The sequence below is a fragment of the Corapipo altera genome, unplaced genomic scaffold (assembly GCF_003945725.1).
Source record: "Corapipo altera isolate COAL_440 unplaced genomic scaffold, ASM394572v1 61242, whole genome shotgun sequence".
In the NCBI taxonomy this organism is placed as follows: domain Eukaryota; kingdom Metazoa; phylum Chordata; class Aves; order Passeriformes; family Pipridae; genus Corapipo; species Corapipo altera.
This window is the reverse complement of record NW_020885007.1, coordinates 611,667-636,723: the sequence shown is the minus strand read 5'-3', so window position 1 is coordinate 636,723 and position 25,057 is coordinate 611,667. Positions and strand designations below refer to the sequence as shown.

The following is a 25,057-nucleotide window of genomic DNA, read 5'->3' as shown; positions in this document are numbered from 1 at the left end:
TGTGTACCTAGGTGGGGTCTAACACACCTGGAAGGAATCCATTCCAGCTCTTTTCCTGTAGCCACACAGGCATAGCCTCTTCCCCAAGTCACAAGATCCAACGGTCCCATCCACTGCCCTGAAATCAAGTCTCTTACCATGACCGGTGGTTTGGGAGAGGCAAAAGCCTGAGGCCTGTGCTGCCTTTCGTACCTGCTTCTTTCAGCACTGTCATAATTTAAAAAATTTATGACATACGTGGCTTTCCACAGACACTCTTGCGGGCTACAGACAGATTCCCCCCTTTTTTGTTTAGCTAATGTCTTTCAGTGTGCGATGTGCCCTTTCAACAATTGCCTGTCCGGTGGGTGAGTGCGGAATACCTGTGATGTGTGAAATTCCCCAATTTGACAGGAAATTTCTTACCTTTTCTGAGAGAAAGCTGGTCCATTGTCGGTCTTGATCTGTTTTGGGGTACCAAGGGTAGCAAAACAACTGAGCCAGTGTCTTATTACATCCTTGACCTTTTCCCCAGTGTGTAGTGTGGCAGTTATGTATTGTGAATGTGTATCTATGGTTACGTGTACATATTTTAATGTGCCAAATTCAGAGATGTGTGTGATATCTGTTTGCCAAATCTCATTTGCCATTAACCCCCTGGGGTTAACGCCTTCCTGAGATGGCATGGGTGTGATTTTCTGACAGTCTGGGCATGACATGATGATGTCTCGAGCCTGATTGAGTGTTATTTGAAATTTTATTTTCAGAGAACGTGTGTTCTGATGGAAAAATGAATGAGACAATTTCGCTTGCTCTAAGACCCTAGGTACGGTGTTAAACATTGCTGCTTTGTCAGCCTCTCGGTTCCCATCAGCTATTGGCCCCGGCATGTCAGTGTGTGACCTTGTGTGCGTTATGTAAAAATCAAACCTTCTGTGATTGACAAGAAACCATACAGAACGCATTTCAAACAACAGATGAGGGTTAGCAACATCTCGAAGAAATGAACTCTCGAGGCGGGACACTAACCCTGCAGCATAACAGGAATCAGTTACAATATTAATAGGTTGTTCAGAAAATTTCCCCAAGGCAATACGAATGGCAGCCAGTTCCAGAACCTGCACAGAACCTTGGTTCATGGTCTGTACCTCTCGTTCCCATTGTCTTGTGTCAGGGTTTACCCAAGTCACTGCAGCTTTTCGTGTTCTTCCAGATGCATCTGTAAAGACTGTGAGGCCTTTCACTGGTTCATGTTTGCATCTGGTTGTGGCTTTTAAAGGTAAACTACCGATTTCTGCCCACAATCTGTGTTTAGGGAGATGAACTGAAATGTCACTGTCAAAGCCTGCCAGGGTAGCCTAGAATCCTGCATCCTCAACTAGCATCCAATCGAAGTTGTCCTTTGTAGCTGGGACGTAGATGGTGGCAGGGTCTCTCCCGTCCAGTTCCTGTAGTCATTCTCTGCCTTTAATGATAAGCTTGGCAAACATTTCATTAGCAGTCCACACAGTTTTAGGTGCTGTGTGGGGCAGAAACAGCCACTCTAGAATTTGCAGTGGGTCTTTTTCAGTCTGATCCCACTGAAACAAAACTGTAAATGGCTGGTACCTGCTGGGAACAAGGGTTAGGCAGATTTGCAGTTCAGGATTTCTCCTTCTGCCTTGTCTGCCTTCTATTGCCTTGGCACAAATGTCTAACGCCTGCTTTGCCTCTGCTGTCAGAGACAGGCTAGATGTTAGGTCAGAGTCCCCCTTTAGCAGCTCAAATAGAGGGTATAGCTCCTCTGTGGTTACGCCTAAAAGAGGCCTTAACCAGTTGATGGCTCCCAGAAGTTTTTGCAACTTGTGTAAAGTTAAAGTGTCTTTTACCTCGAGCTGCAGTGGCTGTGGACAAATTTCCTACTGTGTGATTTTCCATCCAAGTTAAGTCCAGGGTTGCGATCGCTGGATTTTCTCTGGAGCGACCTGTAACCCTGCATCTTGGACAGCATCGGTTAGAGCAGCAACAACAATTTGCAGTTCATGTTCTGTGGCCATGGTAATTAAGATATCATACATATAATGATAGGTGATAGCTGAGGGAAAACACCTTCTGATGGGATGAATAGCATTTGCCACTACTGTTTGACATATTGTTGGACTATTTTTCATTCCCTGAGGAAGGACAACCCAGTGATACCTCTGCATGGGCTGTGCATTGTTCAAGGCCGGGATTGAAAAAAGCAAACCTTGGCGCATCCTCAGAGTGTAGGAAGATGGTAAAGAAACAGTCCTTTAAATCAATTACCACTAGTGGCCAATTTGCTGGGAGCATAGCAGGTGAGGGCAGTCCAGGCTGCAATGCTCCCATCAGTTCTATGACTGTGTTTACTGCTCTTAAGTCTTGCAGCATTCTCCACCTCCCACCTTTCTTGGAAGTGCAGAATACAGGAGTATATCCCGGGGCTGATTGTTGGCACATTGTGGCTTGCCTCAAGCTGCTTCCTCTCTTGCTCACAAAAGCGGGTGGCAAAGAGGAGGAGGATGGCAAGCAGCACGGCAGCAAGCAGTGCGGTGCTCATGGCGTGGCCCCTGCCCCGCCCACGGCACCCTTGGTACAACTCAGCCCATTCCCTGCTGTTTAGGTACTTGTGGGATGTTGCTGCTAAGGGTCTCCAAGGGCAATCCCTTTGAAAGTGGTCAGGGTCACCACATATAACACAATTCGTTCTGTGTCTGGCCCCTTCCTGCACTCCTAGCTGGGCGCTTAGGGCTGTAGCTAAAGAGGCAGACTGGTGCTCCACAGACCCTCTTTGGTAGGGTCAAACCAGCTCAGCAATGCTGCAGCTCTCCTTTTTAGGAAGGGCTTGCAAAGCTTTTTTACAGCCTATGTTCGCCTTCTCAAAAGCCAGTTGCTTATAAAGCATCTCTCTGGCTTCATTGTACTCAACTTGCTTGTTTAAAGCAGATTGCAGCCAATCTAAGCATCGTGAATTTGGTTCAGTACAACCTTGTAACACTTTTGTGGATGACGGGTTGCTATCTTGGTCTGTAGTGGGAAGTTTTCTCATGGCTTTCAGCGCCTGTTTGGCTATTACTTTGTACACCTCCCTGGGATAGGTTGATTGGGCATCTACTGTGGTGTAATTTCCCTCCCCCAGTTAATTGGTTTGTTGTTATGCCTGTTTGGGTGTTGGTTGCATACTTAGCACAATTCTCCCGATAGTCAGTTAACCAGACTGTATATTGGGTGTTATTAAGAACTAATTTCATTAGATTCTTCCAGTCATGTGGGGTGAAAAAATAGATAGAACTCAATGTCTCCAAATACACGAAGGTATTGGTTAAGGACACACCAGCATCTTTTACCAACTGCCTCAATTCCTTTGTCACCTCATATGACAGAGGCTGGAATTGAGGGGGCTGATGTTGGCTAAAATCGACTGGGCATGCATGGATAACCTGCAAATCTCCCATTTGAAATGCCTCATCCTGACATCGGTCCCACTTGTCAACTGACCTTCCCCCGTTTGCCTCCTCGCTCCCTCCCAGTGGAACCATCCCTGGTCCCTCTTCCTCACCCCTCCATGCCTCCCCCTCTGTGGCCCCAGTAAACCTGGTTCCCTGGGGGGTGTGGGGGGTGTGGAGGCGGCGCGGGGGAGGGACCCTCCCCCCTCGTGCCGGCAGTTGGAGCGAGGCACGGAAGAGACGGATCGGTTTCCGGTCCGTTTGGCGGGCAAGATGGCGGCGCCCACGCCGGTACACGTGGTCGGTGGTCATCCGCGGCGCAGGGTGGCAAATATGCTGGGTTACCCCCCTCATCACTGCAATGGAGCCCTGTGCGCTGATCCCATGGGTCAGGATCTCGCATTTTAGGCTCTGTTCCCTCCCAGCGACCCGTGTTCCTGTGGCTCTTGGCTCCCGATCTGTAACTTAACTCACGAACGGCTCCTTCCCCTCTCCCCGGTAAACTTCGTGCATTTGTTTCTACGCCTAGGAGTTGAGCTGCGGCTAGCAGTGTGGATGGAGGGTGGGGGGTTGGTGTGGGATAATTTTTCTGTTCGCTCATGTGCTTTATGGAGGACAGACATTATCACTGTGTAAGCTGGAATTATATTATCGGCTTGGCGATCGCCTGCCTCAGTCTTTTGGTTCAGAATGTGTCCCAGTCTTTCCCATATGTCTATATGCAACACTTCTGTTAGTGGCAGCGTGGGGTATACAGACTTAATAAATCTTACTAATTCTGGTAATTCTGCCTTTGTAGTTTGGATGTGGTAAGATCTTAGCAGTAGAGTTAATGTTTCAATGTCTTGTGAGGTTTCGGTGGAAAGAAAGCTTCCCATGCTTTTTTTACCTTAGTCTGGCCGCTGTGGATACACGTGGATGGGGGTTCTTTGTTTGGCTGCTGAGTTTTACTTTTGGTTTCTGGATCAGCTGTTTTCTCTGCAGTGTCCAGTGGTCTCTGGGTCTCGGCTGCTCCTCCGGCGGTTTGGGGGCAGCGGCAGGCAGCGGCGGGGGGTCCCTCAGCACGGTGCGGGGTCCGGGGTGGCGGCGGCGGCGGCAAGCGGCGGCAGGCAGGTTCCCTGACGGTGTGCGGTGGTCCTGGCGGTTTGTTCCACGGCGTGGAGGCTTCACGCGGTGGCTGCAGGCACGCACGGGTCGGCAGAAGGCGGCTGTGGGCTCCCCCAGTAAGCTGGGCGGTGCGGGGGCTCTGGGTGCCGGCGGGGTCCCGGCGTGGCTTCGGTCGGTCCGGCACGGCTTTTAGCGTGGGCGCGGGGCCGGCAGAGGCGGCGGGCGACCTCCGGTGTTGATGTTTAGGTGGCGCCGGGCTCTGTTCGGCGGCGGTCTCGGCGCATCCGTCGTAGGGTCCCTGAGGCGGCGGGGGTGGGGCAGCCGGTGGCACGCAAGTGGCTTGACCGCTTCCCGGCACTTCCAAAGTGCGGCGCGCACGGGGGGGGGGCGGTGGGGCAGCACGCGGGGTCCTGGAGTCCCCGGGGCGTCCAGGGGGGTGTCACGGGGCGGCTTTAGCTGCCTCTGCACGGGGTCTCCATCACTTTTTAGCTGCGGAGCTCCCGGCGGCAGCTCGCCAGACGAACACAACAGCTCCGAGCTCCCTCGGTGGGGGCTGGGGGTTGTAGTGTTGGTAACTCACTCAGCTTCGCTGTTTCACTGCCTGTTTCTGCCTGCGTGGTCCCCGGCTCCGCTCTTCACCACCCGCCGTTCCGTTTCTCCTTCTTTTCTTCTTTCTTCTTCTCTGTTCCTGTGCACTTTTCCCTAATATTTTTTGAGCTCACTATATTAACTTGCGTTTCTCAGATCCGACTGAGACAACACTTATAGACGTCTAGGTTTTGTCGGTGAAAAATTCCCGTACCCAGAAAATTGATACGATACCTGGAATTTACCAATATTTTCCTGATTCAGGGAATTGTAATCTAGCCTAATTTAGGTTCTAAGCCCCAAGTTCGGGTCGCCACATGTAATGTGGGGTCTTTATATGATAAAGAAATGCAGACCGCTCTCCGATGAGGTGGAAATCAAAGAGACTTTATTCAAACTTGGCACTCCCTTTTATCCCCTAAAACCATGTGACCTTGTGACCAATGGGGTCGTCTGTCCCGGCGCATGTCACTTGGCTTCTCTGCCCTCGGTGTGTCCCCCTACACCCCTGGGACATGCCTCCTACAGTATGGCATTTCTTAATCCCACCAGGATTAAATTTCTATATTGTTCTAGCAACCCATATTGCACTGGATCATTTGGATCCCAATTAGGGTTCTGTTTTGGAAAAATGACATCTATGTTCCCTCTTGAAACATTTGTAGCAATCTATGCTTCTACGTTTTGTCTAGCTGTGTTTATTACAAGTTCTTTTTCTGTTTCTGTCTGTTCTGATAACATTAGATCGATATCAGCCCAGTCAATGTCCTGGTTTTTCACAATCAATTCAAATCTTTTAGTCACTTTCTCAGGGTCTTCTCTAAATCTTTTGTCTTCTTCTCTCCAACTATTTAAATCACCTGCAGAAAAGGGAGCTTTTACTCTGGTTTGAGTACCTGCAGGCGTTATTACTTGGCTTAATGGTGCCACCGTATGGCTTGCCTCTGTTTTGGATCTTGCTTTGGTCCCAGCTTTGCTTTTGGTTTTCCATCTCCCAGCCCGACTATGTTGTGTGCTGCTTACCCCCTCCTCTGGTTCTTCTACACTTTTTGCTATACTCTCCGAATCATCTATTCCTGATTGCTGCGGGCTGCTAGGTCCTTGTCTTGCCTGCTCTGGTTCTCTAAAGGGTGCTAGCTGTAGTTCTTGGAAGTCTAAGATACTTTCTTCATCACTGTTCCTCCTTCCTAACTTAAGACACTGCTGCCCAATACTGCAAGCATCACAACAACATTTTTTCGGTTTATGATTTTTCTGATCCTTTTCCAATGTTAAGACAAAAGGATCTTGGGGTGGGATATTTATTCCGCAGTTTTTCTGCCATTCGGGTTTATTTGTCAAGGTGAAAAACATCTCTGCTTGCATCAGAGAAACAACATGAGCTGTAATATTGTATTATAATTAAGGCTTCTTCTTGTGGCCACTTTTTACCATCATCTAATGTATACAGTGGCCATAAATCCTGGCAGTATTTAAAAAGTGTTCTTTTAGTTACATTTCCTCCAGGAATTCTGCCTAATTCCTTCCAGTGTTTCAAAATGCACCCCAGAGGAGTTTTAATATATATTTCTTTACTTGCTCCACTCCCCATTCTCAAGGGTATATCAATTTACAATGTACTGGTTATTACTGATAAATATCATAGAATGCGGGATTGGATTGTCCAACCATGCAAGCGTCAGTAATGTGCCAGCTGACCCAGGGGTCATGTTCCCAAACCGGTTCCCAGTTGCAAATACTCTGAATCACTAGAGGGTCGTAACCTAATTTGTCCCTTCTCTGAACTAATTGTCTTACAAACCCACTCAGATGATACACTATTACGTCAAGCAATTCTTGTCTTTGGGCCCTTTGCTCAAAATCTAACCAAGCTAAGCTCCCACCAATGTCTTCCTCGTCCAGCTGAGTGGCTTCTTTTATATAATTGTCATGGTTTGAGAGCCCCAAAATCCAAATCCCTAGTCCAAACTCCCTCCCACATCTCAACCCCGTGTGAGATGGTTTTTCCAGACACCACACGAGACTCAAATTGAGGGGAAGGGACTATATATTACAATGACTGTACAAAATAAATACTACAATACATTATATACAATCTTAGCTATCTCTACCATGACATAAAAGTATTTACAATGGATCAAATCTCTTCTCCCCTCCAAATAAAAGTCCAGGAGGGAAGAAGGAAAAGATCCTTTCCGCTCTCAGAGCAGCAATGTCTCTAAGGCAGCAGGTTCTCTGTCTCTCTCTTCCATGCAGCAGCTTTAGCTGGATCTCTACCAGTACACACGAGGGGGTATCCAAGCCCTCGTGGCCCTTTGTCTCCAAGCGAGGGTCTTATCTTCCGTGGGCTGCGTAGCAGGGACAAAACTCGCTTCACCACATCATATCATGGGGTGTAAGACCCCCATGAAGGTCCCTTCCTCAGGGGATTCACCCCTGAGTCAGAACATCTCAGGCAGCTTTCAGTTGAAGGCCTCTACCTCAAGAGTTCTACCAGAGCTTCTGTGCTCTGATCTCAGGCTGCTAGCTTAGCTTAGCAGCAGCGGCGAAGGGGGCCAAGGTCACCCCCTCCGCATTCCTTTAATCGTCCCAGTCCAGCTTTCCAGGATACCTGAGCTTTTCAGCTCCTCTCTGCAGTGCTGCTGCATTTAGGACTTCCATTCAGTAGGAGTCCATCCTCTCCACTTAGGAAAGGTCACAAAAGGAGTTTGGGGTCTTTGGTTCAGTTCTTACCCAAACACTCTCTCTCTCTGCTGCTGGCTCTCTTTCCTTCAGGCAACTCTGTGTCTTCCTGCTCAGCTGCATGTTTGTTTCTGCTGCTTCTTCAGTTCTTATCTGTTGGTTCCCTGCCACTTTCCTCCGGCCAGTGTTGCTCTGCCGCTGCTTCTGCTGCTGCTCTGTCTGCTCACTCACGGTGGAGAAAACTTCTTTAGCTTTCTAGCTACAGGTACTTAGCCCAGTTTTACACTGTTCCAAGTCCCTGCAGCCCCCCAGCTGGGGGCTGGGGGGGGGGGGCAGCCCCCAGTGGGGCTGCTGCTGCTTCTCCTCGTGGCTCTACAACATGGCTACTTCTCCTACAACAACCACAACTACCTTTCTTCTCTTACGGTCTACTTGTGATATGTTTATATTTTGCAGAAGCACTCATTGGGTAAAACCTCAAGGGTCACCACCCCCTGGGGATTTACCATTTTATAACTTCAGGGGAAAACTGTTTCCCCCCACCACAATAATCAAACTCTAGTTTAAGTTTCAAAACTTTCCTTAATCTGTTCCACCATCTTAAGGTATTTCTCAATTTATCCCACCACTTCATGGATTAAATTAGCATTCACTTCGTCCTTCACTTCGTCCTTCTCTGGCCGATGCCCTCGCGGGCAATTCGGAAACGCAGATTGGGACTCCCACTCGCTTCGCAGTGACACTGCATCTCAGACACACTCACACACATACACTTGCACACCTGTTAAGTTTTTTAAAATTTTCTGTTTTACATGTTCCAATTGCATTACCACTTAAGGTCACAAGATGTCGCTGTAGACCGTGAAAGACATAGCTTACACACAGTCAAATTGCTTTACCACATAAAACCACAGAATGTCGCTGTAGACCACAAAAACGTATGTTCTACTGTTAATTTGAGAGAATCTTTAAAATTACGTACCTATCAGTTGTTTGACAATAGGATTCGCTCCCTTGGTCTCTTCCAAGCTTTGATTATCACCACACCTAATGCAATACAAATTCAAAGTTTGAGTTAACCTTATTCCTTGCGTCTCCTTGGGTCCTAAAATGTATTTATTGTAATCTCTCGTATAATGCACAGTTACAAAAGTACAAATCTTAATTTTAGGTTTCAAACGGCACAGTAGAGTTACTCATTTGGGATTACCGGGGTTACTTCCTGTAAACAAACAAACACAAACCCCAACTGTTAGCACAGAGCAAAGCAGCATGTGAAATGAAACAAAACAAAGAGACCCACAGTACATTATCTCCAGCTACCGCATTCCAGGAATTCCTTAGCAGGACTAGAAGAAAATCGAAAGGAAGCTCTCTGTGTCCTAAAGTCCTTGTCTCAAGAAAATCGAAAGGAAACTTAATTACCCAAATCTTAAGACAGTTCAAAAGGAAACTTAAGGATTGTTAGCCTCCCAAATCTTCAAGTAAAAATGAACAGTATTTGGCCAAAACTAACACAATGCAAACCAAATCTGGGATTTACAGGATAAATAGAAGGCGTCCCTCCTAATTAACCCTGCAAGAACAGCGTCCTGTCTCATCTTATGGGGCAAATTCCACCAATATTAAACCAAAGAAATATAAATACCTTTTATATTGAGCAGGAGGTCCTTGTCCACCGGTGTGTGAACTCGAGGGGGTAGGGGAGACTCGGCGACAGAAGATCCAGTCGGGGGCCCCACGAGGGTCCCCAGGCCCCCGGGATGCCAGCACTGACGGAGACCCTTCCTGCCTGGCTCACCAAAATTGATGCCAAAACCAGCAGAAAATAACTGCTCAGAGACAAAATTTGGTCTTTAAGCAGCAAAGGTATTTATTTCGAGCAACACTGGGGCACTGGGTAGCTATCGCTGCACAAACTAGCTCCGAAGTTCTCAGTGAAAAGTCAGGTAATTTATACAGTTTTGGTGAGAGATTACAATATTTTACGTGAATATTCATTAAAATTACATCATCTAGTTATAATATTCATATTAGGCAGGGTTCAGGCAGAGCTTGAGGTGGAGTCATCCTTTTGGGGAGATTTCTGGGGGTCGTTCCTGTTTCTTCAACCTCATGAGGGTTGTTTCTTTTCTCTTCTTCGTCATGAACTTTCCAACTCTTCCTGACTACGTGCTAAAGTCTTGCTAAAAACCCCTTTACTCAGCTCTTCACCCCCCCCAAATTAGTCCTATCTAATTTATGACTACTAGGCCAACCTTTTTGTTATCTTTCATTAGAATAGAGCATACTAAGCGCAGGCAGGCCTCTCGGAGCCTGGTACCTTCTCTCCCTTAACTAATCTCATTAACACATGTTCTCTGTCTGTCATTTTAACCTAAATGCAGCGTTCCTCAGAGTGGGATCTGTGAACTTCTCAGAGCAGGATCCCAGCATCTAAAAATCCTTGCTCTGTTTCACCCTTCTCTAGTGTAGCCTGGATCAGTCTGTGGCAGATGGTGGAACTCTGTTTCCACCCCTGGGGCAATCGATTCCAGGTGTACTGCATGCCCCTCCAGGTGAAAGCAAGCTGCAGCCTACACTCTCCTGCTAAGGGGATGGAGAAGAATGCATTTGCAATGTCAGCAGTGGCATACCACCTCGCTGTCTTGGACTCCAGATCATACTGGAGCTCCAACATGTCTGGCACAGTGTCACTTGATGGCAGCGTGACTTCATTCAAGCCACGATAGTCCACAGTCAATCTCTATTCTTCATCAGACTTATGCACAGGCCAGATGGGGCTGTTGAAGGGTGAGTGGGTCTTGCTGACCACTCCTTGGTTCTCCAGCTCACGGATCATTTTATGGATGGGGATCACAGAGTCTTGGTTCATTTGGTATTGCCAATGATGCACTATTTTAAGTGGCTATCGGCACTCACTGTTCCTCAGCCTTCAACAATCCCACAGCAGAAGGGTTCTCCGAGAGGCCAGGTAACGAATTCAACTGCTTAGCCACCTCTCTCTCCCGAGCAGCTATTCCAAAAGCCCATCCATGTCCCTTTGGGTCTTTGAAATACCCATTCCTTAGACAGTCAATGCCCAGGATACATGGGGCATCTGGACCAGTCACAATGGGGTGTTTCTACCAGTCCTTCCCGGTCAAGCTCACCTCAGCTTCCAACAGTCAACTCTTGAGACCCTCCTGTCACCCCAGAAATGGAAATAGTCTCTGATCCCACATGTCCTGATGGCATTAACGTGCATTGAGCGCCAGTGTCAACTAAAGCCTGGTATTCTTGTGGGTCTGACGTGCCAGGCCATCGGATCCACACAGTCCAATAGACACAGTTGTCCTGTGCCTCTATGTGGCTAGAGGCAGGGCCCCTCTAACACTGGTCTTGGTTGGGGCCATCACAGCTCTTTCCCTGTGAATACATTTGGGAGGAACCTTCTAGCAGGTCAGATCCTTGTCCACGAGATACTGGTACTGCACTTACTCTCATGGGCTTCCCTTTTTCTCTCTCCTTCAACTCTTGTACTCGAGGTGCTAGGACACGGGTAGGTTTCCTGTCCCACTGTCTCATGTCTTCTCCGTGATCAACTAGGAAATACCACAGCTCAGTTCTTGGGGTCTGTCCGCTCTCTCTAACTGGGGAATATCTGGCTCTGACTTCAGAGGCTCTGGTTCGCACTGGTGCCATGTGGAACCTGTTTTCCTTCATCTCCTCTATTGTCTCTCAATCACTGTGTCTATAGTGGAGATATGGGCCCATAATGGGGTATGGACCATGCTGTCGTACATCCGGAGTTTATTCGTTACAGAGCCCACTGTCTCTCTGTTTCCTCCAAAGTGCAATGATGCCAAGAAATTGGTGTATATGGGTGGCCCTTGCTGTGAAAGGCTCTACCACATCTGTGACGTACACCTGACGTTGTCAGGGTTGTGGCTGGGTTGCCCATCCTTTTCAAAAAGTGTCTCTAACAGTGCCATTTCTCTTAGGCATTGGATACCTTCCTCCATGGTCTTCCAGGCTGTCTCATAATGGTGCTGCTGCAGGAAGTCTCTGTAAACAAACTTCTCTCTCACACCTGTTAGAAGTCACTCCCAGAGAGAAAGGGGCTTTGACTCCCTCATGAATGCTTGCTCGATACCCACATCCTGGGCCAGGGATCCCAAATACCTTGCTTCGTTGCCATCAAGTGGCAAGTTTTCACCCATAAGATCCCACACTCAAATCAGCCAGGTCAAAATGGGCTCGTCTTGGCGTCAAATAACGTCATTCCGCATATTGTGGAGCTGGTCATATGACAGGGATTCTGTAATGATCTCAGGCTCTGGTCCCTCCACTGGTTGTGAAGGCCCATCCTCGTTAACTGGGCATATTGACTTCTTTATTCTTCTTCATCTGCACTGGGGCCACTTCCGCTGGCTGTGACTTCCCTTCTGGCATGACTGGGGACTGAGCACTTGTGATGTCTATTGGTTTCTCTACTCCACTATCTTTCCCTTCTGACTGTAGGTGGTGTTGCCCAGTCCATACCATGGTGCGGTAAGCATGGGCTAAGGTCCAACACATTGCTATAAGCTGTCCATCTCTGGAATTTAAGGACCGATGTTCTTTCAGGCACTCAGCAACCTTACAGGGGATCTGTGTTTGGTCAGGGGAGAGCTTCCAAGCAATCGGGGGAGAGTATTCCTTCAGCACTTGGCCTATTTCCTCTCATGCTGCCATCCAATCAGAGTGATTTATGTCTAGGGAAGGCTGTTGGGCCGTGGCAGGTGATTGGACTGTGCCAGGTGGTTGGACAGTGGCAGGCTGTTGGGCAGGTTCCTCGGTAGGGGCCCTAGTGTCTGGAGTAGGTCTTGGGGCAGTTACCAAAGACAACCTCACCCCGTCTCTAAATGCTGGATAGGCCACACTGAACAAACACAGCAAAAACATCATCAGGAATAGAATATTTTTAACATTTGGGGGAAAATCAACCCTTCAGAAGCTACTGTGGTAGGGCCATATGAGAAGTGGGTGAAGGGTTGGGAAAAAGCATTTGCCTGCATTCCTCCCCCAAAATAGGTCCCATTATCAGTAAACCCCCAAAAATAGTAACCTAGGTTGTGGTAGTAATGCATCCATTTATATATATTCCAAGAGAACTACGGGGCCAGAATTTTTCAGCCACTGGTATCAATTTACAAACTTAATAGCAGCCACAACTGTTGCAGCCATGGTGTCCATCTTTAAGAAGTGATCCATAAATGGAAAGACCATATACACCACCAAATGCCAAAAGAAGTTGGACCACATGATGGCTAATGGTGTGTCTATATGCAATACACAGGTAATTAAACAAGAGGGTTTATTCCTTTTCCACCTTTCCTCTAGTCAAGCCCTACGATTTGGGCACCAATAAATGTCTTAGTTTAATAAGATTATAACTTAGAAATTAAGAAACTTCAGGCGGAAGTGCGGAAAAGGAAAAGAACAGCTTTTTATTAACAAAATCTGAATAAACAACAAATGGTGCAATCAAACTTTCAGAAGAAACAAAACAAAGTCCCAATTCCCCAGGTGCGGGGGAAGAAACCTGTGGCAACCCAGGGCGAGGCGGGGGGAAGGAAGGGGGAAGGCAGGACTGTCCTGGCAGTTCAACAGCTGCTTGCAGCCGTGTGTGCCCGCAGCAGCCAGCAGCCGATGGCATCACAGCCAGCGATGAAGGAGTCCTTTCTCCCACAGGCAGTCTTGAAAGCAGAATACCTGGCTCTGAGATGGGTCAGTCTCTCTCTTTCAGTCATCCCCTGCAAGGTGTCCCCTGGGGGAAAAAATTTCCTCTCAGGAAAAGAAAAGGAGGCGGCCAAAACCAGGCTCCCCGCTCTGTCCGGTCCGTGAACCAAACCCAGCCATCCCTGCAGCAACCGTGTTTCCCGAGAGAGCTCGCCCTCCCCCCACTCCCGCACTGCCCAGCGCATGCAGCTTTGCTCCGTTCCCCCCCCCATCCCAGAAGAAACAGATGGGGGAGGTGGGGCAGACATTGGGAAAAAATTTCAATATCTCTTTTCAAACCTATGACACTATGTCACTCTAAACAAGCAGATGATTTCCAAAGCATGTATCAAGTGTTTGAATTTTTGACTATTACTCTTTGGTTCATGTACCTTTGTCCTCCTAAACTGATTACTAGGATAGAGTGAAACAGTGGTAAACTTTTTCTAGGTGATTATTGGAACTGTGAGAATCAGTGGAGCAAGACTATCCTGTATAAAAATAACATTAATCAACTTCATGTGCAAACAGTATAGAAGAAAATTATTAAACATTTGTTTATCTTCATTAGACCTTTTCTCAATATGTCAGACCACAAATTCACCTCAAGATTGTTCCATCAGGAATCAGACAGAAGTCAGTGATACCTAAAAGATTTCACAGAATCAACTGGGTTGGAAAAGACCTCTGAGATCATTGAGTCCAACCTATGACCTAACACCACCTTGTCAACTAGACCATGGCACTAAGTGCTACATCCAGTCTTTTCTTAAACACCTCCAGGAACAGTGACTCCACCATCTCCTTGGGCGGCCCATTCCAATGCCCAATCACTCTTTCTGTGAAGAACTTCTTCCTAATGTCTAACCTAAACCTCCCCTGGTGCAGCTTAAGACTATGTCCTCTTGTCCTATTGCTGGTTGCCTGGGAGAAGAGACCAACCCCCACTTGGCTACAACCTCCTTTCAGGGAATCGTAGAGTATGATAAGGTCTCCCCTGAGTTTTCTCTTCTCCAGGCTAAACAACCCCAGCTCCCTTAGCTGCTCCTCATAGGACTTATGCTCCAGATCCTTCACCAGCTTTGTTGCCCTTCTTTGGACATGCTCCAGCACCTCAACATCCTTCCTAAACTGAGGGGCCCAGAACTGGACACAGTACTCGAGGTGTGGCCTCACCAGTGCCCAGTACAGGGGAAGAATCACTTCCCTAGTCCTACTGGCCACACTGTTCCTGATACAGGCCAGGATGCCATTGGCCTTTTTTGATACTGAATTAGAGTTTCTGGATGGTATATTTTGTCTCCTTCTATATTCAGGAAACATATGCTTTAAAATAACCTGACAACCAAAATATAGGATATCAGTGAAGAGAAATGATAGTTCCTCAAAAACTAATAGCCTACCAGGAGAAGTAGTTTAAAGGCAATAGGGTTTCTTAGATCCTGGATAGGAAGTGAAGTTCTGATTGAAAATAGTTGAGGAGACTGAGTCACACAAAGGTAGCCATCATCCCTTTTGAATACGTGTAGTGCAAAACAATTTCTTTGTATGCTGCTGCTGGAGAGATTTAGAAGGTGTTGGTGAAGTTTCCAATGTTTTTGCAGAGTAATCAGTCTTAAACTGATCATAAAAAGATCATTTTTTGTATAAAAGCAGTAGCAAGCCAAAATGAATGCTTGGCTACTATAACAGTGTAGTGTCAAGCTGAGATCTATGAAGCCAAATTTTTCTCTAGCCAGAGAATCTAGGCCCTATTCTTAATAAATTGATTTAATTTATCAATTTTAAGTGTGCGTTTCTAAATTGCTGCTTTAGCTATTTTCTGGAAGAGGTACGTGTAGCAGAGAAATCAAGCTTCATATGGCAGTTCAATGTGAAATTCTTGTATTTAGTGTTTGGTATATATGAGTGTTTAGTTCAATTAATTTGTTCTTTAACTCGATTCATGTCAGTGAACAATCAAGAAATGAACTTGACTCAATATTCCCACTGCTGCTTTCTTAATTAGCTACTGAAATTATAAATGCTGTTAAAATTTGGGAAGAAATTAGTGTTCTTTCAGTCATGAAAGAATGAAGCCCATTGAAGGCTCTAGGCTAATAGTGACCATAGTAGGCTTCAGAACCAGATCATTTGTGGTCAGGAAAACAGTAAAACCTGAATCTGAAAGTAGCTGTGCAAGGCAGCTTATCACTATTATATGCCATATATGAGGTGGGTTTTTTAACAGTATTAGCAACAAATTAAATTTTGTTGCATCATAATTTTCCTGTCATATAAACAGAGTACATTATGTCTAAAAGGTATGCCACTGTGTAACTATCTGAAATAAGTACCTAATAAGGAGAAAAATTAAAAAATTCTACTGACAGAATTTGACTGTGTAAAATATTAAGTACAGCATTCTGTTCTGCATGTAATTACTTCACACCTACTTTTTCTCTTTTACCTTTTTTTTTTAAATGTGTACCTTCAGTTTGCAGAAAAATTTCAGGAATTCAAAGAAGCTGCACGACTAGCAAAGGAAAAATCCCAAGAAAAGATGGAGCTAACAAGTACACCCTCTCAAGTGAGTCTTATTGCCCGATTTAAGCCTAGTACTTCATAGTCTGTTCTACTTACCGTATCTTATACACATCTTGTATTAAAAATTAAGAGTACTTCACAGTTTCCCTGAATTCTCTCAGCAGTCAGCTAGAAGTGTCAAGAAGTCTAAGAATGCATTTAATATACTTTGCTGAAGTGTCAAAGGGGTTTGCTTTAATATGAAATTGTCCTTTTGTTTACTCTCATCCCTTTCTTTGAGCTTTCCCCAGAAAATAGGTTATGAGTAAAGGCAGTGAGCAGTTATGTAAGTAAATCTAGAGTAAAGACCTTTTGTGGTTTTTCTTATTGTATCTATGAAACTTCAGGTGATGCACTGATTACAACAAAAATTGAAGTTTTTTTACTTTTTTAAGTAATAGTGAACACAAAAATAATTCCTCCTCTTGGAGGATGAAGCAGCTTTGAAACTACAGCAGGGGTTCCTGAGCTGAGTAGGATTAATGCAGCTGAGTCTTTTTTTTTCTGGAGAGTGCATCCTCATTCATTGAATCAGTGCATCCCTTGAGTGCTTTGCACTGCAGTATGTTCATGATCTTTGATGGAACAAGGATGGCAGTCAGTTTGCAACATGCTGTACAAATAGGTTTATTGCCACCAGAAAGCTGCATCTGTTGTCTTTCCAAGTCAGTGGAAACCACAAAAATACACAATGAGCTAACCTCGTGTTTTCCCAATAGGCATTTTGCCCCAGTGCTAGGTTGGCTTTTGCTATTAAAGGGAAAATGTTCGCTCTACTGTAACAGGAGAAAATAAGGCATTAATTTTTATTAGTTTTCTTGACTGTCTCTAAACTTCTCATAATTGCCATTAATAAATACATAAATAATGGAAGTATTATAATCTAGTTGTAAAGCCCCAGGTTCAAGCCACAGGCTACCCGGGTGTTTTACTTATATTTAAGACTCCCAAGAGTTTGCCCACTCGAACTTTTGCAGAGCCTTTGATTCTTTGATACCTTGAATTCACATAAAGAGAACACACAACATGCATTTCCCAAGGGACTTCTTTTAATTTAGTGAGAAAATAAGCATTTTGGCAAAAGGTTTTACAGGAGTAACAAACAACTAAGGAGAAGCATTTCACTAAAGCACCCAGCAAACACCAACCCACACAACCTAATGAAATACCACCCATTGGTTTTAAGTTACCCATGAGAGGAAGAAAAGAGTAAAGGAAGAAAAGAAATTAAGAGAGGAAAGGAGTAAAGAAAGAAAGGAAAAGAGAGAAAAATAGTTATTGCCAAGAGTCACATAGCAGCAGGCCCCAAGAGAGAAAGGCAAAGAAAATGGAAGCCCTCTGCACCTATGCCCCGGTCACTGTGGCCACCCCTCCCAGGTGGGACCACCAGTTTATTGACCACTCAGTGCCCTCCTAGCCAGAGTGAGGAGTAAATCAGCCAATCAGAGGCTCTAGGAGGCATGATGTAGGTGGGCTACCAGGCAGACCTTTTTTTGATTGACAGGCTCTTGCCACATGGCTCTGGTGCCATGTACCTTCTGAGCTGCTATGTTGGCTGCAGACCATGTGTCTTCCAATACTGGAGGCCTGGCCCCCTCCCCTGACACATACACAGAAGTTGGTTGATTCGACCCAATTAATAAATAACCCAGTGAGATACAAATCCGATCTCTCACACTAGTATACACTTGGACTTTATAGACAGTGAAATGCTTCAGCCAGGCCTCTAGTTGTTGCTTATATTATAGGCAAAACAACTACTCTGCTTCTCTTCTGACATGATGATTAATAATCTGCACTCAGAAGTTAAATCTGAAACTGTTGAATGGAGTGACTTATTTGGTTTGGGTATAAATTTGAGCTACTCATTCAGATTCTTTAGTCTAGCAGTTGCCCAGGGTTAAAGCTTTTTCTTAATCTATATGAGCTATTAATATTGTTTATTTTCCAGATTTCCCTTTTTATTTGGAGCCTAACATTTTATACTGTAGGCAGCTATAGAAATGTTATCTCAAGCAACTGTATAATACACATTGAGAACTGTGATTTATTTACCACACATTTAGGAATAATTTCATATTCAGGCCTTACTTTTCATCTCTTGGCTTTTAGCTGTGTTGATAAGTTAGTGTGTTATTCCAAAATACAGTTAGTGCAAGTGCTGACACATCAGCAGAGTAGTCTTCACATACTTAATGCTTCTCATTAGTTCTTCAGAAAGAAGGGAGTTTGGAGCAGATGAGGAGTGATGACTTCGTGACAGACTGCAGCACTTCCATAGCACTGGGGCTTATTTGAAGAAATTTATGTCTAAGGGAAAGACAGGTGCTTGGTAGTGGGGAGGGAAGGTGGGACCCCAGAGACATTTGAAGGAACACTTGCTGTCATTTTGATTATCTGCCAAAAAGTGGCTGCAAGGCATGTAATTCCAGTGTTGCCTTTGTCAATCATTTTACAGCTCTTTTTTCCCTTTTATATAGTGATCCTTGGTAGAGAAGGGAAGGAAAAGAGGAAGAAGAGATATTTTCAGTGGCCAGTCAAGACTTTATAGGAACTGGGCTTTTACAGGAAGTTTTGACAGGAAAGGCATTGGGAGGTAGCGTGTGAGTAGTGAGCTCTATAACAGTAGCTCAGTTAGCTACTGTTAATCCCTCTGCTGTATTGGACTTGCAGATATCATTCTGCATTAAATTAATAGGTAGGAAGATACTGCATATAAAAACTGGAAAATATGCCTTTAAAACTTACATAAAATATGTTATGTTTCTCATATTGCTGCTTAAAAAAATGCATTATTTTGTTCATGGCCTATTTTCAGTTACAGGCTTGCCTATGCACTGAAAGTGCAACACTTTGATCTGGAGTTCACTGAGTAGAGTGAATCAATAGGCTGAAAACTGTGTGTGTACTGCTTTTTTTCCCCCTTTGTTGTTTAAACGAATGTAATTAGGTTCAAGTATACAACCAAATAGGGTTTGCACCCTCACCCCATCAGTCTTACAACCAACTGAAAAACTGGAGTCTGAACCACAGTTCTTGTGGGTTTTTTTTCCAAGCCAGAATCTTTCTTCAGATATTTCTTGTGACCCCAGTCATTTCAGATTAAGAACTCTGTTAATTTCTGAAATTGTGTGGTAAGTAAATCAAAATATTCCAGTTCTTTCTTCTGTGATTCTGAGACCCTCCCATAATATTAGGAATAGCTATTGCCTGAAAAATTTTAGTATCACAACATTTTTATATTTTAAATATAAATTATTTACCAGGCAAGGATAGTTGTGAGTGTGTGAGAGCACTGATTAACCTGTATTGGTGGAAGAAATATACAGTAGAATCTGATGCTTCTCTTGTATATGCAGATCAGACCCTCATGAATTTGCAGGAAGCAAACCTTTAGGTACTATATAGACTGTGATGTTTGTCTGCATTAATCTTTGTCACTTGAATTTCATTCAAACTAGACATCTATGAAAGTTCTTTACTGAAAAATAAGCCTAGATGAAACTTACACATTTGTTTTTCTTCTACTGAAATTGTTTTTATGCATTTGTACGTTAAATATTTTAATAAAGCTCTAGCTTTATTTATCTAACAATAGTGTTGTAGGAATTTTAGATTAAAGATACAAGCAAATCAGATTTTGTGAGATGTGTTATATGTTTTTTAGAACATCTAGTGTAGTTTGGGAAGAGGAGGAAATAACAAAGAAACTCTTGGGTTGATAATGCCTTTCATGTAATGGCAGTGAAAACTGTTTATCAAATCAGAGGATAATAATAGACAAACCACATAATTTGTATAAAATAATTAATGTGCCTGATTATCTTGCCAGCTCTGCTCTCCTTTGACACTTTAATCTCAATTCAGTTTCAGTTCAGTAAAATTTTTGTGTAAAAGTATTTAATTTTGATATCTAAAGTATTAACACTTAAGGTAATAGTTTTGAGTATAAAATAAGTACTTTCTTCCCGAAAGTGGATAACAATTTACATTCCTAAAATAAATAATTTACATTTATATTATAAATAACACTTCATTTTTGTGTAATAAATCAGTGTAAGCTAATTATTTTCTGCTTTTTAATCAGTAGGAATTTAATAAGAAGATGCAGAATGGAGACACTTGTGCATGTGCATTGTATACCTTGAGGAATGCTAAATATAATAGAATTTGGAGTCATTATTAAAATGTTTTACTATAACCCTGTATTACTCAATAATTCAAGTTGCAGAGTGAGATATGTCTCTCGCTATGTGAGAAATACAGTAGAATAAAAGCAAAATTTCAACAATTGTTGTGCTGCAAATGCTTAATATAATTTAAAGTGTAATGAAAATGTTGAGCAATATTTTTGGTTAAGTGACACCAGTGCTTTGTGGAAGGTGATAATGACAGCCAGATCCTATTTTCTTTAAAAGAATTGAGTTTTTCCATCTGGCCAAGTCAAGGGCAACATTTCTTAGAGATATAGGATCAAATTCAGTACTGGCTTTCAAAAAACCTTATCCTTGTAAACTAGTTGAAGGCTTCAAGTGCAGGCTTAAAATTAAACCCTGATCTTGTAAGATCATGACCAGATACATACAATTTCTTCTGAGATTGCTGTTCTTCACTTTTCTACAGTGGCAAAGAGATGGGAAGAGGAGCTGCTGGCTTTCTAGAGACTGTGCTTGTGCTTCAGTTTAATAACAGTAAATAGCAGTTTTATCTCTTCTCTATGCAGATGGTAAAAGGCTGTGTGGCTATGGAAGGTGCTTAGCTTTTGGAAATATTGTAATTCAGCCAGTCCTCTGCTGGATAGTCACCCCTCCATGACATCCACTGAACTCTATTCATGAAACTTTACTATCTTAGAGTTAAGTGTTACCACTTGATTATTAAAAGCCTACTAAGACATCTTGAAATTGAAATGAGCTACTTAACTTATATGACTCACTTATCTCCTGCAAAAATCATTACTTGGAAAAATATATAATAGGAAAGAAAATATTAAAATTAAACCACATTCAGGGACTGAAAAGCCTATAATGTTCTAACTTAGGATGTGGGCTACACAGTGGGTTTTTTTTAAAGGAAGCACTTTTCAGTGACTAGAAATTGAAAAATAGTGTTTGTTGGCCAAAACATAAATGTATGTGTTGGCATAATGAGAGCTGATTAAAACTGCACCAATGCCTTCTGCTAGGAAGAAAGTCAGTAAGTTTTTCAGGTGTAGATGCCTGGGTATAACTGGAGTATTCTCCTTCCCAGATAATACCATGACCAGAGAGAGCTAGGCCAGGCTAACATGTCTATTAAAGTTTTGCGAGGATGTGGTGGTTTACTTTGGCTGAACGCCAGGTGTCCGCCAAGCCTGCGCAGATTCCCCCCCTCCTCCCCAAGGGGAGATGGAGGAAAAAAAAACCGTGAAAAAAAAATCCTGGGCTTACCAAGAACAAAAGTTTATATTTACATGGAGAAAAAGAAAGGAAGAAGCTAATAACGTTACAGACACACAGGCAAAGGAAATCAACAGAAAAAGAATTCTACCTCCCTCACTGAACGGCATCTCGGACAGGTGCAGCTGTCTATCCAGCCGTTCCCAGAAGGAAGAAGAAGGCCGAGTTAACTTTCCCTCCCCTTATATAGCTGGGCTGACGTAACATGGCACGGAATATCCTGTTCCTCCTGGGAAAAGGAAGTTCTATTTGACTACATAAACCTATTACAATCTCCACCCCTTATTCCATACCATTTTACATCACACCCATATCCCCATTATCCACCTACATCCCGCGTTTGTACAAGTCTTGTCTTCTACGGTGGTCTCATCGTTAAGCATGAGCATCAGCTTAGTTCGGGTCTTCCTCGTCTGGTGACTTTTTCTGCAACATACAACTCAGAATACAAATTAGTTTTTTCCCAAGGTTAAATCTCCTTGAGGTACACACTGGGTTTCCCCATCTTCTCTCATTATCCACCAGGTGTATCTGGGTCCTTGAGCAAAAACAATCCCACGAATGGGCTTGCTTTTGCTCGAGGGAGGGTTAACCCAAACTGCTTTACCTAACATACCTCTCAAGTGAATTACTGGGACTTTGTCTCCATCCACAGTATGAAGGGGCTCTGTTTGGGCAGGGCCTGCTTGACTGACAGAACCTCTAGTGCTGACTAACCAAGTAGCTTTTGCTAGGTGCTGATCCCAGTTTTTGAAAGTCCCCCCACCTAATACTTTCAAAGTAGTTTTCAGCAATCCGTTGCATCACTCAACTTTTCCAGCGGCTGGTGCATGATATGGGATATGATATACCCATTCAGTACCATGTTCCCTTGCCCAAGTAGTAACTAAACTGTTTTTGAAATGAGTCCCATTGTCTGACTCAATGCGCTCTGGGGTGCCGTGTTGCCACAGGGCTTACTTTTCAAGACCCAGAATGGTATTTCGGGCAGTTGCATGAGGTACTGGATAAGTCTCTAACCATCCAGTGGTTGCTTCCACCATGGTGAGCACATAGTGCTTACCTTGGTGGGTCTGTGACAGTGTGATATAGTCAACCTGCCAAGCCTCTCCATATCTATACTTATCCCAGCATCTTTGCTTGTTTAATGACAGCGCATGTCTCACAATCATGGGTAACCCGGGAAATAGTGTCCATAGTTAGATCCACCCCTCGGTCTCACACCCATCTATAGGTGGCATCTCTGCCCTGATGACCTGAAGCATCATGTGCCCATTGAGCTAGGAACAACTCTCCCTTGTGCTGCCAATCTAGATCTACCTTAGACACCTTGACTTGTGCAGCTCGGTCTGCTTGTTTGTTGTTGTGATGTTCTTCATTAACTCGATTGTTGGGTACATGGACATCTACATGGCAGACTCTCACAGTCAACTTCTCAACCCGTGCAGCAATGTCTTGCCATAAATCAGCAACCCAGATGGGTTTTCCTCCACGCTTCCAATTAATCTTTTTCCACCGATCCAGCCACCCCCACAGAGCATTGGCTATCATCCATGAGTCGGTGTAGAGGTAAAGCCTTGGCCATTTCTCTTGTTCAGCAATATCCAGGGCAAATTGAACGGCTTTAAGTTCTGCAAATTGACTCAATTCACCTTCTCCTTCAGTACCTTCGGCCACTTGTCAGGTGGGACTCCAGACAGCTGCTTTCCACTTTTGGTTCTTCACTATGATACAACAAGAACCATCAGTGAAGAGGGCATAACGTGTTTCTTCTTCAGATAACTGATTGTATGGTGGAGTTTCTTCAGCCCGATTCACTTGCTCTTTTTCCTCCTCATCGGCCAGACTGAAGTTTCCACCTTCAGACCAATTTGTTACGATTTCTAGGATTCCAGGAGTTTCTGATTCAGGCACGCTGTGTAATCAAAGCAATCCACTTGCTCCATGTAGCGTCAGTGGCATGATGGGTAGAGGGCACCTTTCCTTTGAACATCCAGCTCAGCACTGGTAGTCAGGGTGCCAGGAAGAGCTGTGTTTCTGTGCCAATCACCTCTGAGGCTGCTTGTATTCCTTCATAAGTCGCTAGGATTTCCTTCTCCATGGGGGTGTAGTTGGCTTCAGATCCTCTGTAGCTTCAACTCCAGAAACTGAGTGGTTGGCCTCAGGTCTCACCGGGCACTTTTTACCAAAGGCTCCAGGAGGGACCATTATCCCTGGCTACAGAATAAAGCACATTTTTCACATTTGGTTCTGTCCTGACTGGTCCAAGGGCCACGGCATGTGCAATCTCCTGTTTAATCTGTTTAAAGGCTTGCTATTGCTATTGTTCAGGACTCTACTGGAAATCATTCTTCTTACGGGTCACTAAATAAAGAGGGCTCACAATTTGACTGTATTCAGGAATGTGCATTCTCCAAAAACCTATGGCTCCCAGGAACACTTGTGTTTCCTTCTTGTTAGTTGGTGGAGCCATCGCTATGATCTTGTTGATGACTTCTGTTGCAATCTGATGACATCCATCTTGCCATTTCACCCCTAGAAATTGGATCTCTTTGGCAGGTCCCTTGACTTTACTCGTTTTGCTGGTGAAACCAGCTTTGAGGAAAATCTGGATAATTTCCTTTCCTTTTTCAAAAACTTCCTCTACTGTGTCCCCCCATACAGTAATGTCATCAATATATTGTATGTGTTCTGGAGCCTTACCCTTCTCTAGTGTAGTCTGAATCAGTCTATGGCAAATGGTGGGACTGTGTTTCCATCCCTGGGGCAGTCGGTTCCAGGTGTACTGCACGCCCCTCCACGTGAAAGCAAACTGCGACCTGCACTCTGCTGCTAAGGGGATGGAGAAGAACGCATTGGCAATATCAATGGTGGCGTACCACTTCCAGTTCGTACTGGAGCTCCAACATGTCTGGTACAGTGCCACTCAATGGTGGGGTGACTTCATTTAAGCCAGGGTAGTCCACAGTCAGTCTCCATCCTCCATCAGATTTATGTACAGGCCAGATGGGGCTGTTGAAAGGTGAGTGGGTCTTGCTGACCACCCCTTGGCTCTCCAGCTCACGGATCATTTTATGGATGGGGATCACAGCGTCTCAGTTTGTTCGGTACTGTCTTCTATGCACTATTGTAGTGGCCGTTGGCACTTGTTGATCTTTGACTCGCAATAATCCCACAACGGAGGGATCTTCTGATAGGCCAGGCAGGGTAGATAATTGTCTAAATTTCTCTGTAGCCACTGTGGCTACACCAAAAGCCCATCGATACCCCTTTGGGTCTTTGAAATATCCTCTCCTGAGGTAGTTGATGCCAAGGATGCAAGGGGCCTCTGGACCAGTCACAATGGGGTGCTTTTCCCATTTGTCTTCTGCTAAACTCACTTCAGCCTCTAGCACTGATAATTCTTGATGTCCCCCTGTCACTCCAGAAATCCAAATGGGCTTGGTGCTTTTATGCCCTGATGGCATCAAGGTGCATTGTGCGCCAGCGTCTATTAAAGCTTTGTGTCTC

At 44.5% G+C, this 25,057-nt stretch overlaps 1 protein-coding gene across 1 annotated transcript in view; it reads left to right on the top strand.

Moving 5' to 3' along the window:
* The window catches only part of LOC113958804 (homer protein homolog 1-like), a 149,506-nt gene that overhangs the window by 37,662 nt on the left and 86,787 nt on the right, over nucleotides 1-25,057 (top strand). The window contains exon 4 of the mRNA XM_027667343.1: nucleotides 16,021-16,113. Within this exon, the coding sequence (XP_027523144.1) occupies nucleotides 16,021-16,113 (93 nt within the window). The remainder of the gene's footprint in view (nucleotides 1-16,020; nucleotides 16,114-25,057) is intronic.